This window comes from Salvelinus namaycush, chromosome 20 (genome assembly GCF_016432855.1).
Source record: "Salvelinus namaycush isolate Seneca chromosome 20, SaNama_1.0, whole genome shotgun sequence".
Classification (NCBI taxonomy): domain Eukaryota; kingdom Metazoa; phylum Chordata; class Actinopteri; order Salmoniformes; family Salmonidae; genus Salvelinus; species Salvelinus namaycush.
The window spans coordinates 14916499-14934989 of record NC_052326.1 but is presented as its reverse complement, the minus strand read 5'-3'; the positions used below and the strand labels follow the sequence as shown (position 1 = coordinate 14934989).

Genomic DNA, 18491 nt, shown 5'->3' with positions numbered 1-18491 from the left:
AGTCAGAAAAGCAATCAAATTAATCGCTTACCTTTGATGATCTTCGGATGTTTGCACTCACGAGACTCCCAGTTACACAATAAATGTTTGTTTTGTTCGATAAAGATTGTTTTTATATCCAAAAACCTCCATTTGGTTGGCGCGTTTTGTTGAGTAATCCGCAGGCTCGTGCAGATCATGACGGGCAGACGAAAATTCCAAATAGTATCCGTAAAGTTCGTAGAAACTTGTCAAACAATTTTTATAATCAATCCTCAGGTTGTTTTTAACATAAATAATCGATAATATTTCAACCGGACGGTAAACTATTCAATACAAGAGAGAAAGAAAATGTCGAGCTACCACTGTCGAGCACATTAACTAATCGAAGTATATCTGGCAGTCCACTGACGCGATGTGATAAATCTCGCTCATTTATCAGAATAAAAGCTTGAAACTATGTCTAAAGACTGTTCACACCCTGTGGAAGCAATAGGAAAAGGAATCTGGTTGATATCCCTTTAAATGGAGGAAAGGCAGGCAATGGAACAGGGATTTTTCAAAATAAGAGGCACTTCCTGGTTGGATTTCCTCAGGTTTTCGCCTGCAAAATCAGTCCTGTTATACTCACAGACAATATTTTGACAGTTTTGGAAACTTTAGAGTGTTTTCTATCCTAATCTGCCAATTATATGCATATTCTAGCGTCTGGGCCTGAGAAATAGGCTGTTTACTTTGGGAACGTTATTTTTCCAAACATAAAAATACTGCCCCCTAGCTTCAAGAGGTTATTAAGGACAACAAAGTAAATGTATTGGAGTGGCCATCACAAAGCCCTGACCTCAATCCTATAGAAAATTTGTGGGCAGAACTGAAAAAGCATGTGCGAGCAAGGAGGCCTACAAACCTGACTCAGTTACACCAGCTCTGTCAGGAGGAATGGGCCAAAATTCACCCAACTTATTGTGGGAAGCTTGTGGAAGGCTACCCAAAACGTTTGACCCAGTTAATCAATTTAAAGGCAATGCTACCAAATACTAATTGAGTATATGTAAACTTCTGACCCACTGAGAATGTAATGAAAGAAATAAAAGCTGAAATAAATCATTCTCTCTACAATTATTCTGACATTTCACATTCTTAAAACAAAGTGGTGATCCTAACTGACCTAAGACAAGGAATTTTTACTAGATTTAAATGTCAAGAATTGTGAAAAACTAAGTTTAAATGTATTTGGCTAAGGTACTGTATATGTAAACTTCCGACTTCAACTGTATTTACGTATGGGTGTCTTTGTCCTGAACAGAACTACAGAGTTCACTCTTCCATTCCCTTCTGAAGCTGCTTATTTGAAGATAAGCCAGCCGTGCTGATGATTCCAGTGGGTTGATTTGAGACTCGTAGTAGGATGGGATGGTTTGAAGAGTTCAAGATATTTGACTCAGGACAGCTAATCAGCTGTACCAGTGATTGTCTGAGAGGGGAGTTTGTCCTTTCTCCCTCGTGGATTATTCAGGGTTAAGGATTCAGACCACTATGGACATGAGCTGCAGCTCTTCGTCTCTCTGGTCTAAAGGAAGGTGAGTTTATTTCTTCACCTTGTGTTGAGGTTTAAAGTTTCAACCATTTCAAACATGTAGCTAATGCCTCGTTTCCTGGTCTAATGTTAATTTCGTTACCAAGGCTTTTTATGCAATCTGGCCAAAGGGGACGGCTCCGTTCGCCTGACATGCTCTCCGACCTCACTTGGGCCGTGGCTACAGTTTTTATCGGAGAGAGTTTCTCTTATACTTCCTAAAATCCCATCTGATCTTAACAAAAATACTTTCATTATTTTCATATGCAGAACGTATTGGATGGAAACTTGATAAAGGGGATGTACTTTCCAAGTTACAGTATTTCATCCATACAGTGTTTAATGACATCACAATATGAAAACCAATATTACATTATTTTTTCCATAGTTTCCCATTGACCATATCCCACATTATGTTAGAAATATTGTTCCGGTATTCACTTCCTCCACCAAACTTTTCAGTTCGTACTATGCATTGGGGCAGGTAGAGTCCAATGGCGGGAAGCCTTACACTCCAGCCGATGGTTGCCATTGCGCATGTTGATCTTAGGCTTCTGTGCGGCTGCTTGGCCATGGAAACCCATTTCAATAAGCTCCTAACAGGTATTGTGTGGCCTACCGCTTCATGGCTGAGCTGTTGTTGCTCCTAGAGATTTCCACTTCACAATAACAGCACTTACAGTTGACTGGAGCAGTTCTAGCAGGGCAGAAATTTCACGAACTGACTTGTTGGAAGGGTGGCATCCTACACTATATTAAACTGATGCATTTGGCAATGTTCAACTTCAATTCACTGGCACTATGAAGAATAGCTTAACCATACTCATTGATAACCTATTATACTTTAGTTGAATTTACGAGGCATTGCTAGATTACCAGACTACCAAGATATAGCCTATGCGCATGGTTCTGATCCCTCGCCTGCTCCTCTTTCTCTTCGCTATAAAAAACGCTAGTGTGTGTTTGGTCTGTTGCGTGTCAAATAGCTCAGCCTACTCATTGATAACCCCTACTTTACTTTAGTGAACTTGCTCAAGACATTGTAGGCCAAGAAATAGCTAAACTTATCATTGCTATAGCTTACATCTGTTGATTACTGATGCACAGTTCTGACTCTGCCTTGCCATCACTAGCACATTAGAGGCTGCTGCCTATAGGCATAGACTAGGAATCACTGATCACTTTAAGGAATGGAACATTAGTCACTTTAGTAATGTTTACATATCTGGTATTACTCATCTCATATGTACATACTGTATTCTATACTATTCTACGGTATCTTAGTCCGTTCTGCTCTGATATCGCTTGACCTTATGTGTATATAGTCTTAACTCATTCCTACTTACATTTGTGTGTATTGGGTATATTGTCGTGTAATTTGTTAGATATTACTGCATTGTCGGAGCTAGAAGCACAAGCATCTCGCTACACCCGCAATAACATCTGCCAATAACGTGTATGTGACCAACACTATTTTATTAGTGTCCGACATCCCAGGCTGTGCCCCTCCCGTCTCTCTTTATTTGCCGTGAAAGATTCGAGAGCTTGGGTTTTCGAAGGAGATTACGGAAAATAGTTTAGTCGTTGCAAAAAATACTGAATCGTAGGAGTCGATTGAAGCTTGACACCGGGAAATGGGAGTAGACGGACAAGAACTCGAGGAATCGATTGTTTTTGAAGCGACTCCCCACCACTACTAGTTGCTGGCATTTTCCGCAATTGGCACATTATTAGTTAGATACTGTATCTAGCTCGCCAGAATTCGAAATGTCACGCTAAATGCAGACATGACAGGGAACACGAATTCTCCAGTTGTTATTTTGACAAACTAATTGTCAAGTTTGACAACTTCCTGCCCCCCCTCCAAAAAAAACTCCCTGCTAACGTTGGCTAATGCTGCTCACACACAGGTGCCTCATTCTGAATTATTTGAACTGAAGTAAAGGTATGTTTTTGTCTTGTTTATAAAAGTGTTGAAGTGGTAACACAATTGTATTATAGTGGCCATACTGACCCAACTTGTCTTGTTTGTTGTCGAACACTTTGGAAGCGTAGCTGTTTTCTCCGTAACGTTAGCAGTTAGCTAACAAGCTAATATGTCCACACATCTTTACATAAGTCGTCATTATTGTGTAACTTTAGCTAGCTAGCCAGCCAACGTCGTTATGGTCTAGCTATCCACTGCCTTTAATAGAAAAGGAGTAACCAAACTGAAATGTACAGGCTTTAATCTGATTAACAGTTGGGGTGAATTCTATTTAAATTCAGTCAATGCAAGAGCTTTCCAATACAGATCGTTAAATTCTTGAACTGGACTCAACATGTTGGTAAACAGCAGAGAGGAAGCGAGAGGCCCAACTCGTCGGAAAATCTGTCTCCCTCCTTTCGCCCACCAAGGAAGTTGTTTTTGTATGGAGGTCAATGGGTGTCGAATTTGGTCAACAAAAAATAAATGGCTTATTTGTTACGTGAGGTTTATTTGATCGAATAAAAGTTTTGTAATGTTTAAGTTGTTACGAGTGTGCTGATATATGCAACTTTGAGGAAAAAACGTTTATCGGAGATGGCGAGGCATATTGATGTCATGAGGATAGTAGCATAGTGTCTTCTCTCGCCATTGAATAGCGGCGGTTGACGCCAACAACCCTCATCGAATATTTTTTTTAAGTATAACAATGAGATGTATCCACTAATCTTAAGAACTAGACAGCCCGCCGCGCAGCTGTGTGGACAACGTCTCCCATTGTTAGGGCGGAGAGACGTGTATCTTGTCAGTATATCCATACTCTAAGTTATTGGCATGGCTGTTTTGACCTTTTGCTTCTGGGGCAGTGGTATTCAAAGTCGTGATCGCGGGGAACTTCAGAGGGGACGTAAAATATATATATTTTTGTAACAAAATTAAGAGTACAGATTATTTAATGGGACAATATACAAACGTTTTTGAGAAAGATAATTTGAAAAATAAAATGTTATGTATTTATTGGTTTCTTTGATTAACATGTAATGAATTGAAGGTTATTTGTTGATGTGTCATTAGATTTGGGTTGGAAAAAATGCTGTCCCCAGAAACTGACTGGAAAAAAATGGGGTCCCCACTGAACAAGTTTGAATACCACAGCTCTGGGGACATGTATCTGGAGCCAAAAGGGGTTGACGGAAGTAAGGCCCATAAGTTAAGTCATTGGTCAGGAAGAACTAGAGTAAGCAAACTAACCATATGAGACCCTGCACCAATGACTGCATTACCTACACAGAGGGGTAGTTATACCACAACGCAGGATCAATGAAAGGAGCCCAGCAAGTGAGAATGTTGAACAAAATCCCATTTCAATTTATTCTGCTGGTTCATCTGGGTGTTGGAAATATAATCTTGTTCAGTAGTCTGACTTCCAGGGCTTGCTATCTGAGGATGAAGTAGGCCTATGCAGCCAAGCCATATAAAAGCCAGAGCATATCGTACATGTATATATTCTTACCTCTCTCTTCCCTCTCCTGTTTGAATGGAGGCGTACAACCCAACTGAGCCATGTCGTCGCGTGTGCTGCTTCGGCAGCAGCTGATGCGGGAACAAGCCCAGGAACAAGAGAGACGGGAGGCCCAGCAGCAGGACTCTGTGGCTCAGCTCAGGGCAACTGACTCCACCCCTGCCATCTATGTCACTCTGCCCCCAATGGCTGCTCGCCCTCCACCCGCACAGGTGCCCGTGGAGGTGTTGAAGGTGAGACTCCACTTCTAATGGCTTCTCTCCAGAGGAACTACACTTGCATGGCATTCCACACCATGAAATGGTAGCTTATAACCTCCATATTAAATTGGTATGTTACAAGTTGCATTCTTAGTTGGCTGTTTGACTGACATGTTCTTTAAATCTGTTTAGGTGCAGACCCATCTGGAGAACCCCACCAAGTATCACATCCAGCAGTCTCAGAGGCAGCAGGTGAAGGAGTATCTCTCCACCACCCTCGGCAATAAGGTGGCACCTCAAATCCTAGGTGTATCTCCCTTGCCACTGTCTAGCTCTGCCCCTGAGATGGCTCCCACAGCCCTCAGTGCTCCAAACAGCCCAATGGCTTTACTCAACCTGGGATCCAACAAAGAGGAGGTATGTGGTATGACTGAAGACCGCATTATACTGCAATACACCACTCACATTGGCTTGATGTCTTAAGTGGGATGGTATCATGCTAAAGTTTGTATGGACCTACTGCCTTTTGCGGCAGGCATCAAATTAGTTACAAATCTGAACTCCCACAATTTACAGATGTTTTGTTTAGTCTAAGTGGAATAAAGCTATGGGAAGTCCATGGATAAAGCTCACAATTGAACGGCTTCTCATTGTCTATTCCCAGACATATTTTCCATGAAAGTTTAGGTTGAAGGCCTAACCTACTGATCACTTAATTACTTTTTTGTTTGTTCTGTAATGCCTCTTGTCATGTTGCCATTGTTGGCTTAGTTGCACAGTCTGCTGTTAAATACTACACTGGCAGCTTAATGATATCTGCACCTCTCTTAGACACATGCCTTTTCTTTTGAAATCATTCTTCATTAGGGCAAGATAATTACTTACTTTGTGTCATTGTACCTTCTATATACACTGCTCAAAAAAATAAAGGGAACACTAAAATAACACATCCTAGATCTGAATGAATGAAATATTCTTATTAAATACTTTTTTCTTTACATAGTTGAATGTGCTGACAACAAAATCACACAAAAATTATCAATGGAAATCAAATTTATCAACCCATGGAGGTCTGGATTTGGAGTCACACTCAAAATTAAAGTGGAAAACCACACTACAGGCTGATCCAACTTTGATGTAATGTCCTTAAAACAAGTCAAAATGAGGCTCAGTAGTGTGTGTGTGGCCTCCACGTGCCTGTATGACCTCCCTACAATGCCTGGGCATGCTCCTGATGAGGTGGCGGATGGTCTCCTGAGGGATCTCCTCCCAGACCTGGACTAAAGCATCCGCCAACTCCTGGACAGTCTGTGGTGCAACGTGGCGTTGGTGGATGGAGCGAGACATGATGTCCCAGATGTGCTCAATTGGATTCAGGTCTGGGGAACGGGCGGGCCAGTCCATAGCATCAATGCCTTCCTCTTGCAGGAACTGCTGACACACTCCAGCCACATGAGGTCTAGCATTGTCTTGCATTAGGAGGAACCCAGGGCCAACCGCAACAGCATATGGTCTCACAAGGGGTCTGAGGATCTCATCTCGGTACCTAATGGCAGTCAGGCTACCTCTGGCGAGCACATGGAGGGCTGTGCGGCCCCCCAAAGAAATGCCACCCCACACCATGACTGACCCACCGCCAAACCGGTCATGCTGGAGGATGTTGCAGGCAGCAGAACGTTCTCCACGGCGTCTCCAGACTCTGTCACGTCTGTCACATGTGCTCAGTGTGAACCTGCTTTCATCTGTGAAGAGCACAGGGCGCCAGTGGCGAATTTGCCAATCTTGGTGTTCTCTGGCAAATGCCAAACGTCCTGCACGGTGTTGGGCTGTAAGCACAACCCCCACCTGTGGACGTCGGGCCCTCATACCACCCTCATGGAGTCTGTTTCTGACCGTTTGAGCAGACACATGCACATTTGTGGTCTGCTGGAGGTCATTTTGCAGGGCTCTGGCAGTGCTCCTCCTGCTCCTCCTTGCACAAAGGCGCAGGTAGCGGTCCTGCTGCTGGGTTGTTGCCCTCCTACAGCCTCCTCCACGTCTCCTGATGTACTGGCCTGTCTCCTGGTAGCGCCTCCATGCTCTGGACACTACGCTGACAGACACAGCAAACCTTCTTGCCACAGCTCGCATTGATGTGCCATCCTGGATGAGCTGCACTACCTGAGCCACTTGTGTGGGTTGTAGACTCTGTCTCATGCTACCACTAGAGTGAAAGCACCGCCAGCATTCAAAAGTGACCAAAACATCAGCCAGGAAGCATAGGAACTGAGAAGTGGTCTGTGGTCACCACCTGCAGAACCACTCCTTTATTGGGGGTGTCTTGCTAATTGCCTATAATTTCCACCTGTTGTCTATTCCATTTGCACAACAGCATGTGAAATTTATTGTCAATCAGTGTTGCTTCCTAAGTGGACAGTTTGATTTCACAGAAGTGTGATTGACTTGGAGTTACATTGTGTTGTTTAAGTGTTCCCTTTATTTTTTTGAGCAGTGTATATATACATTTCAAGTAAGTAAGTAATGTAATACAGTTAAATTCAAGCTGTCCTTTAACTTTCCACATTAAAAAATATTTTATTAGCTGTTCTATTAATGTAAAGCTAAGTTGGGTGTCTGTGTGTCTTTCCAGATAGATGGCGTAATTGACGACATCATCAGCCTTGAATCGAGTTTCAATGATGACTTCATGACGTTAATTGACTTGGGTCTACAGCTGCCTAGTACAGTATGTGGAAATCTGGAAATGTGTATTTGTCAATTGCAATTGGGCTAATCCGAAAACACAAGTATGGACAAATGTATGGATCTGTCAAATTAGTGACAATTAGGCAGTGACATTCAATTAACAACTAGCCTATCATTTTTGGAATTATCTTGCTATATCTGTTTTGTCTTGGTTGAATTTCTCAAACTGGAATTCAGTGGTGCTGTAGGAGTAAACATACTCTTCTGGAACTTAACTAAGACTCGTCAGGCCAGTGTTGTCTGGGTGGGGTAGCAACCAGGAGAAATGGGAGAGGAGGACAAGGCATGCAGGGCATGGCAGTATGTGAAATTGGAATGGTGGACAATTCAGAGGGTGCTCAAAATACATTTTTAACAGTTGAGTTGTTAGAGGGAAAGAGATTGAAGAGATTACGTCCCGCATCAGAAAATTGGGATTTTGGTTTTGCTTCAGGAGCATGAAAAGAAAAGAAAGAACATTGAGGTAAATCAATCGGGTTGTTCGGCAGCACATGGCAGAGTGGCCTTGTTAAAACTTATTCAGGATTGGTGGGTCCCCTGTGGAACGGTTGAGCTAATGTAGGCTAATGCAATTAGCATGACGTTGTAAGTAACAAGAACATTTCCCAGGACATAGACATATCTGATATTGGCAGAAAGCTTAAATTCTTGTTAATCTAACGGCACTGTGCAATTTACAGTAGCTATTACAGTGAAATAATACAATGCTATTGTTTTAGGAGAGTGCACTGTTTTGAACATGAAAAGTTATTAATTAACAAATTAGGCACATTTGGGCAGTCTTGATACCACATTTTGAACATAAATGCAATGGTTCCTTGGATCAGTCTAAAACTTTGCACATACACTGCTGCCATCTAGTGGCCAAAATCTAAATTGCACCTGTGCTGGAATAATACATTCTCTTGCATTTCAAAGATGATGGTACAATTTTTTTTTTCTTTTTTCTTTGTATTATCTTTTACCAGATCTAATGTGTTATATTCTCCTACATTCCTTTCACATTTCCACAAACTTCAAAGTGTTTCCTTTCAAGTGGTACCTAGAATATGCATATCCTTGCTTCATGGCCGGCGCTACAGGCAGTTAGATTTGGCTGTCATTTTAGGTTGAAAATTTAAAAAAGGGGGAATAGACATTTGGCAATATTTCTCACATTTATAAGGATTTATAGCCTACCGCAACACATGTCAGATTTGTTTCAAATGCATTAATGCTTTTGGATAACTTTTCCTTAATTGAAGGTTCAACAAGGTATTAGGCTTATAATAAATTGTGATGACTTGCTTGAAATTATATTCCATATAAGCCAGCCAACCTGTCGTATGGTAATTTAGTATCCTTGTGTACAATCATTGAAGGTCAAATATAGTACAGTATGCTACGAGGCTACGAGACAGCCTGTTTTGAAAGTTATGACAGTTAAATGAGTATTCTGATACACGTAGAACAAGAAAATGTATGACAATAGAAAATATATTGAGTTGAATTTTTATGTTTCATTAGTTTCTCCTGGAAGCTTGTCCAGGTTGTCAGTGTTAAACTTTGCTTGCTTTGATGTTAATGCAGTGGTTTCCCTTGCCTCTTACAGCTCCCTGGGAACCTCCTGGATATATACCATAGTCCTGGAATGGCAGCACCTACCCTCACTGTCAGCAACTCCTGCCCTGCGGATCTGACCAATATTAAAAGGGAATACTCTGGTATGGCCTTGTTCCTTTCCTCCTGTACTAGGTCCATGATCCTCACTGTCCAGTTCCTCCTTATTTTATATAGCTCTGGAGATAAGAATGTTTTTGGGGGGGATTATAAACGTCTTATGTTATGTCCTATGTAACTTTCCATTTTGTTAAATTGTAAATTGTAAAAATGGGTTTTTAGATTGCACAGCAGCACCACTAAAGTATATGTTATGTTCAATATGCAGATACCAAAGTGCTGGTGAAAGAGAGACAGAAGAAGGACAACCATAACCTCAGTGAGTCATACCTTTTTTATTTTTGTTCACTTCTGTATTGTTCTTTACCCTCTATGATGCTAGACAGCTCTTGTTCCTCTTGGAGTGGCAGTGAGTTTCATTTCTAAATCTCTTTCCCCATTGTTTCTCTTGACAGTTGAGAGGAGGCGGAGGTTTAACATCAATGACCGCATAACGGAGCTGGGGGCCATAATACCCAAGTCAAGTGACCCGTGAGTTTGTGTCGTTATTCTTCTCTTATTCAGGGCATTTTACTTTGGATGACTTGATCAGTGGTGGTATTGACACAAATTAAATCTCAATCAGATTTTACATTTTGGGAATGAAAAGCAATATTACATTTGTATCAGATTTGATATTCCTCTCTAACAACCTTCTCTCTTTTTCTCATGGCTGTAGGGAGACGCGCTGGAATAAGGGCACCATTCTGAAGGCCTCGGTGGACTACATCAGGAAGCTGCAGAAGGAGCAGCAGAGAGCCAAGGAGGTAGAGATGCGTCAGAAGAAGCTGGAACATGCTAACCACAGCTTGATGCTGCGCATCCAGGTCAGTTATTGGACATACAGTGCCTTCAGAAAGCATTCACACCTCTTGACTTTTTCCACATTTTGTTGTTACAGCCTGAATTTAAAATGGATTACATTTAGATTTTTTTGTCACTGGCCTACACACAATACCCCATAATGTCAAAGTGGAATTATGTTTTTCAAAATTAACTAATTAATTAAAAATGAAAAGCTGAAATGTCTTGAGTCAATAATTATTCAACCCCTTTGTTATGGCAACAAATTTGCTGAACAAGTCACATAATAAGTTGCATGGACTCACTCTGTGCAATAATAGTGTTTAACATGATTTCTGAATGACTACCTCATCTCTGTACCCCACACATACAATTATCTGTAAGGTCCCTCAGTCGAGCAATGTATTTCAAACACAAAGACCAGGGAGATTTTCCAATGCCTCACAAAGAAGGGCACCTATTGGTGGATGGGTAAAAATAAAAAATCTGACATTGATGATCCCTTTGAGAAAGGTGAAGTTATTAATTACACTTTGGATGGTATATCATTACACCCAGTCACAACAAAGATACAGATGTCCTTCCTAACTCAGTTGCTGGAGAGGAAGGAAATCGCTCAGTGGTTTCACCATGAAGCCAATGGTGACTTTAAAACCATTACAAAGTTTAATGGCTGTGATAGAACTGAGGATGGATCAACAACGTTGTTACTCCACAATACTAACCTAATTGACAGAGTGAAAAGAAGAATAAAAATATTCCAAAAGCATCATGTTTGCAATAAGGCTCTAAAATAAATTAACTTTATGTCCTGAATATAAAGCGTTATGTTTGTGGCAAATCCAACACAATAAATCACGCAGAACCACTCTTCATATTTTCAAGCATGGTGGTGGCTGCATCATGTTATGGGTGTGCTTGCCATCGGCAAGGACGTTTGTTAGAATAAGAAGAAACGGAATAAAGCTAAGCACAGGCAAAATCCTAGAGGAAAACCTGGTTCAGTCTGCTTTCCAACAGACACTGGGAGACATTCACCAAATCTACCCTGGAGTTGCTTACCAAGACAACATTGAATGTTCCTGAGTGGCCTAGTTACAGTTTTGGCTAAAAGCGGCTTGAAAATCTATGGCATGCCTTGAAAATAGCTGTTAAGCAGCAATGATCAACAACCAACTAGCTTGAAGAATTATAAAAAGGATAATGTGCAAATATTGTGCAATTCAGTTGTGCAAAGCTCTTAGACTTACCCAGAAAGACTCACATCTGTAATCACTGCCAACGGTGATTCTTTAAAAAAATATTTTAATCACACTTTTTCAATCCACACCATTCACAAAAAGCGATCGCTCCTACAGACCGTGAGTCACGTGGCCTTGGCTTGCCATATAACGCAGGCAGATAGGCATCGAAGCATTCATTTACTGTTCGATTGATTGTTAGAATGGGCAAAACTAGTGATCTAAGCGACTAAGCGTGGTATGATCGTCGGTGCCATGCACGCCGGATCCAGTATCTCAGAAACAGCTACCCTCCTGGGTTTTTCACACACGACAGTGTCTAGGGTTTACCGAGAATGGTGCGACAAACAAAAAAAACATCCAGTCAGCGGCAGTCCTGTGGGAGAAAACATATTGTTGATGAGAGAAGTTGGAGAACAATGACAAGAATCGTGCAAGCTAACAGGGGGGCCACAAACAGACAAATAACGGCGCAGTACAACAGTGGTGTGCAGAACGCATCTTGGAACGCACAACTCGTTGATCGTTGTCACGGATGGGCTATTGCAGCAGACGACCACATCGGGTTACACTCCTATCAGCTAAAAACAAGAAGAAATGGCTCCAGTGGGCATGCGATCACCAACACTGGACAATTGAGGAGTGGAAAACATTGCCTGGTCCAACGAATGCCGGTTCCTGTTGCGTCATGCGGATAGTCAGGATTTGGCGTCAACAGTATTAGTCCATGGACCCATCCTGCCTGGTGTCAACGGGACAGGCTTGTGGTGTACTGGTGTGGGGAATGTTTTCCTGGCACACTTCAGGTCCCTTGATACCAATTGAGCAACGATTGAATGCCATGCCCTGACGAATTCAGGCTGTTTTGGAGGCAAAGGGTCCAACCCGGTACTAGATGGGTGTACCTAATAAACTGGTCACTGAGTTTATATATTTTATTTTTTATATTTTTATTTTTACAAATGTAAAAATGTTTCTTCCACTTTGACAGAGTATTTTGTGTAGATCGTTGGCAAAATAATTGAATTAAATCTATATAAATCCAACTTTGTAACAACAAAATATGGAAAAAGTCGAGGGGTGTGAATACTTTCTGAAGGTACTATAGTTATCATGACTATAAGGAGAAAAAAAATCTAGAAATGTTATCATACAATATATTTAGAGATTATTATTTTTTTGTTCTTGTGTGAAGGAGTTGGAGATGCAGGCTCAGCTCCATGGCCTGATGTCCCCTGGCCTGAGTTCAGACCCCTCCCTCCTTCAGCAGCAGCACCTTCAGCAGGGAGACCATAAACTGGGGCCCAGCTCTGGAGAGGCCTGCTCCCAAACCTTTCTCAGCCTGGGGGTGGCAGCCATGGCGCAGCCTGTCCTTACCTCCTCCCCACCTTCCTCTGACTCCCCTGTTGTTGTGACCATAAGCAGCCCCCTGGACCTGGGCAGTGTCAGCTTCACCGAGCTGGATGACCCCTCCAATGCTGGGCTGTACCTAGACGTGGGGTTAGGGGACATCATCATGGACGAGGGGTACACACTGTCCCCAGAGAGGGTGGACCCACTGTTTTTCGTGTCACCAGGTGCCTCAAAGACCAGCAGTCGTAGGAGCAGCTTCAGTATGGAGGAGGACTTGTAGCAGGGACATACTGGGGTCAAACTAGTAGAGAGAGACCAGGGAGTTGGGTAATGAGAGGGTTGGGGAAAGAAGGAGGAGCACTGGAAAATAAGAGCTAGAACACTGCATATGGCACTGGACTCTGCTTTAAAACAAACAGCCAACGGTTTCACAAAAAATGACTTTGATCTGAATCAGTCCAAAATAAATGGCTACCCTTTCCTCCCTTACCAAGTTAATATTGGTCCCTGAACTTAGAACCCCCCCCCCCCCCCCCCCTTTTCAGCACACCATCAATGATAAATGCAATCATTTTCAAATGGAACATAGTAAAATTAGGATATGGACATTTGATTAAAAAAAAATTAAAACACTTTTTCTTGCAAGCCTCAACTCAACCAATATTTCCCTGCACAGACATTAAAGAGGAAATAGAGTGGTGGTTTAGTTAAGTACAGTATATTATTGCTTCATTGTAGAGTATATACTTTGTGCACTTTGTAACTTTTGTGGGAAGGTTCTTGTCTATTTTGTGAAATTGGCATGAACTACATAACAGGTGCTTTATTGAATTTAGGTAGTTGAAAATCAGGATTTCTATAGCTTAAAGTACATAAGTGAATGCATTTTACAGATCTCATGTTTGTCTAACAAAAATATACCAAAGGGATATTTTATTAAATATATAAGGCACATAGTTTGTGATATAAAAAAATGATTTGATAACCTCTAAAAACAAAAAATATATATTTACTGTATCTTACATTTTTTTTTAAATATTTGTGAACTTTCAAAACATGTTTGTTGCACCTTTTCCTGTTGTCTATGCATTTTTAAAAAGCTTTTGTCTGTTGAATGGCTATACAGCCGGTATGTAACTGAACTTACAATGAACAAAATAAATATAGAAGTAAAGCAAAAGCTGCTGCAGCTAGTCAGCCAAAGCAGGCCACCTTTCACAGAATGATCATAGATTTAAGTCTTTATACGGGTGCATTATATATATATTTTTATAGTCAATGGAAGTATAGCTTTAACGTTTGGCACTAATCTCTGAAACACTGCATGCTGTGTGTGTTGCAGAAACGTACTGGGCCATGCAGTATATTTCTTAGACGGTCATATGGTAATTTGTGACCATAATAATATGATTATGTTGACTAAGATTTCTATAGCGATTTTCCAAGGCCTTGTCACATAGACTTGACTTCTAGCTCTAGACATACAGTTACCTTTTTCTGAGTCATCTAATCTGAAAATGTGTAACATTCCACATGTTTTTCCAAGAGACTGAAGTCCGTGCATGGTTAGTGCGTATCACTCCTCTAGCCCTCAGTCTTTCTTTCATTTGTATTGACAAGCTTTTCAAAGAAAAGTACGTTCGTTAGCAGTATATGTTAGGGATCTGTTTTTCTATGTATTGTCAATTGATGCTTCCCAGATGCTGTTGAAACATTTGTGCCTTTCCTCCATGTCAAGGAAGATGGATGCAGAGTCTACTCTCCTAACAGGCTTTTATTTAAAAAACATAAAAAGAGATGAAAATGTTTGACACATGAACTCAAAAAACAATGCAATATGTCTGATTATCTGAATGTTTTCTTTAAATGCAGTTTAGTGTTACTTGAACTGCGGCTGTGGTTTGATATGACATCCTCTATTTTGAATCATTTAGAAAAATATATATTGCTGGTCTGATTTTCACTTATGGTTCTGCGTTTACTGGAACACAAACCTTTAACGGCTTTAAAGGGAATATATTGTTGGCCACTTTGAATTATATTTGAAAGTGTATTGAATTACTTGCTTTTTCTATACTCAGCAATATTAAGCAATCTGTCACTCTTTACTGTTTTCTGGTATGTTTTATTTTAACCAAAATAAAAATGTAGAAAAAACTTTTGCTCATGTTTTATGCTTTTCACTGCAGTGATGAAATTTCAATTCCATGCTTTGTCTTGTTGATCATGATATTTCACAATGGACAAAGTAAAGGGTTTTCAGAGTGCAATGTGTCTCAATGGTTGGGCTTCATTGTTCCAAACACCCTTTCCTTGCATACCCACTGCTTTCTCAGACTGGTATTTGATATTTTATTAGGATCCCCATTAGCTACTGCTAAAGCAGCAGCTACTCTTCCTGGGGTCCACACAAAACATAAAACATGAGGTAATGCATAACATTAACAGACAAGTACATCACAAGAACAATATATTTGAAAATGTCTACATTGATCAGTCCAAAATGTCTTTTAAATTCTGTCATGGAAATTATTGTACAGTTGAAGTCGGAAGTTTACATACACTTAAGTTGGAGTCATTAAAACTTGTTTTTCAACCACTCCACAAATTTCTTGTTAGCAAACTATAGTTTTAGTAGGTCGGTTAGGACATCTACTTTGTGCATGACACAAGTCATTTTTCCAACAAATGTTTACAGACCGATTATTTCACTTATAATTCACTGTATGACAATTCCAGTGGGTCAGAAGTTTACATATACTAAGTTGACTGTGCCTTTAAACAGCTTGGAAAATTCCAGAAAATGATGTCATGGCTTTAGAAGCTTCTGATAGGCTAATTGACATTATTTGAGTTAATTGGAGGTGTACCTGTGGATGTATTTCAAGGCCTATCTTCAAACTCAGTGCCTCTTTGCTTAACATCATGGGAAAGGAAACCTGTACAAAAGTATCTATATCCAGAGTAAAACGAGTCCTATATCGACAGAACCTGAAAGGCCGCTCAGCAAGGAAGAAGCCACTGCTCCAAACCCGCCATAAAAAAGCCAGACTAAGGTTTGCAACTGCACATGGGGACAAAGATTGTACTTTTGGAGAACTGTCCTCTGGTCTGATGAAACAAAAATAGAACTGTTTGGCCATAATGACCATCGTTATGTTTGGAGGAAAAAGGGGGAGGCTTGCAAGCCGAAGAACACCATCCCAACCGTGAAGCACGGGGGTGGCAGCATCATGTTGTGGGTGTGCTTTGCTGCAGGAGGGACTGTGGTGCACTTCACAAAATAGATGGCATCATGAGAAAGGAAAATGATGTGTATATATTGAAGCAACATCTGAAGACATCAGTCAGGAAGTTAAAGCTTGGTCGCAAATGGGTCTTCCAAATGGACAATGACCCCAAGCATACTTCCAAAGTTGTGGCAAAATGGCTTAAGGACAACAAGGTATTGGAGTGGCCATCACAAAGCCCTGACCTCAATCCCATAGAAAATTTGTGGGCAGAACTGAAAAAGCGTGTGCGAGCAAGGAGGCCTACAAACCTGACTCAGTTATACCAGCTCTGTCAGAAGGAATGGGCCAAAATTCACCCAACTTATTGTGGGAAGCTTGTGGAAGGCTACCCGAAACGTTTGACCCAAGTTAAACAATTTAAAGGCAATGCTACCAAATACTAATTGAGTGTATGTAAACTTCTGACCCACTGAGAATGTGGTGAAAGAAATAAAAGCTGAAATAAATCACTCTCTCTACTATTATTCTGACATTTCACATTCTTAAAATGAAGTGGTGATCCTAACTGACCTAAGACAGATAATTTTTCTTAGTATTAAATTTCAGGAATTGTGAAAAACTGAGTTTAAATATATTTGGCTAAGGTGTATGTAAACTTCCGACTTCAACTGTATATCCTATTACCACGTTACGGTTTCTATTTCTTCAGTTTTCCATGTGGGCCAATTCATCAGTGATATTGGTTCTTGTAGAATCCATGACATTTTCTTCCATGTTGTTATAGTGTTCTTAATTATGAAGTTGTTAATGTTCTTAGCTTCATTCTTTGAAAACCGACACGTGAAAAGATTCTAAGGATGACCTTGTGTCTCTTCATTATGTACCCATTTTTCCTCTTTAGTGCATTTAACATTATGTCGCTAGTAAAAGCCTTGGGTGGCGAGTTGATACAATTCCAAATCTGGAAGGTTAAAACCACCCTCAGATTTAAGAACATGTACCATGTTTAAGAACATGAACTTTCCTATTTGTTCTATGAGTTTTATTTTCCCATTTGAAGTCTGTTATGGCAGGGTATACTTTTTTAAAGCATGTTTTCAGTGGGTTAATTGGTATTACTGAAAATAAATATATTAACCTTTGGAGAAATGCCATTCTAACGAGGTTCAAAATATACACAAGATTTACCTGAACGATTTATGGGGAGATTGTTCCATTTAGTTAGATCTGTTTTCATGTTGTTGAGTAACGGGATAAAGTTATCTTTATATATTTGTTGTCACTTATCAAGCATTCTAAGTATTTAATATTTGTTGTGGTCTACTTAAAGGATTGCTGTAGATCATGAGTTATTTAATTTTTCTTATTGCAATTATTTCAGTTTTTTTCACGTAACTTTTATATCCTGATATTTTAGAGTATTTTGATAATATATATTTTTTGTACAATATATTTATTAGAATTATTATTATTTTTTTTACAATTTAACAATCATCAAAATATGACACAGATAATGCCCCGTTATTCCTTCCATCTACACAAAACACCATGCTACATGGAGGCACATCGTGCAAAACCCTTCCCTCCCCAACACAGGAACACCCCCCTACCTCCCCTCTACCGGTATTAGCTTCACTTATTATCAACAAAAAAAGAAACAGAATGACCTTCACATTCCATGCTAGAAAATAAATTTTTCAACACAAAAACAAATAATAATAATACATTAATGAAGAAAGTAGTAATGAGGCAGCTAAAGTGACGTCTTTAGAAACTGCTGAAAGTCCCCCCAGACATCAGTAAATTCAAAGGGTTTATTACGTAAATTGTATGTTATTCTTTCAGATGGAATATAGGAAGATCTTTTAGCCACATCTGCTTTCTTGGCGGAGTGCAACTCTTCCATATAGTAGCTGTGCATTTATTGGCTGCAATGACTGACAATTTAATGAATCTGGTTTTGCTACAAATATTAACTGGTAGAACAGAATCATCTCCAAGAAGTATAAGGGAGAGATCTAGTGGTACTGTTATATTAGTAACCTGTGATAAGATCTGAATAATGTCTTTCCAATAATTGCTTAGTTCAGGGCAGGACAAGAACATATGCATAAGTGTGCCCACTCCCGTTTTACACCTTGGGCAAAATGTTGAATATTTAGAATTGATCTTAT

General features: G+C 40.3%; 1 protein-coding gene across 2 annotated transcripts; it reads left to right on the top strand.

The window, feature by feature from the left end:
- The first annotated feature begins 3161 nt into the window (after positions 1–3161).
- LOC120065061 (transcription factor E3-like) lies at positions 3162–15241 on the top strand. 2 transcript variants are annotated; one of them, XM_039015743.1, is made up of 9 exons: positions 3165–3500; positions 5065–5276; positions 5436–5660; positions 7873–7968; positions 9580–9691; positions 9916–9966; positions 10103–10178; positions 10366–10513; positions 12927–15241. In XM_039015743.1, the coding sequence occupies exons 2-9, from the start codon at positions 5085–5087 to the stop codon at positions 13362–13364; spliced, it is 1338 nt and encodes a 445-aa protein (XP_038871671.1). In that variant the 5' UTR covers positions 3165–3500; positions 5065–5084; the 3' UTR covers positions 13365–15241. The 2 variants fall into 2 exon arrangements, with proteins under 2 accessions (XP_038871672.1, XP_038871671.1); XM_039015744.1 differs by lacking the exon at positions 7873–7968 and having other exon boundaries at positions 3162–3500.
- Positions 15242–18491: the final 3250 nt, after the last annotated feature.

Coding starts and splice junctions, on each gene's coding strand:
- LOC120065061 (XM_039015743.1), top strand. CDS start 5,085: ATGTCGTCGCGTGTGCTGCTTCGGCAGCAGCTGATGCGGGAACAAGCC. Junction 5,661..7,872: donor TGGGATCCAACAAAGAGGAG/GTATGTGGTATG, acceptor GTGTCTTTCCAG/ATAGATGGCGTAATTGACGA. Junction 9,967..10,102: donor GAAGGACAACCATAACCTCA/GTGAGTCATACC, acceptor TTCTCTTGACAG/TTGAGAGGAGGCGGAGGTTT.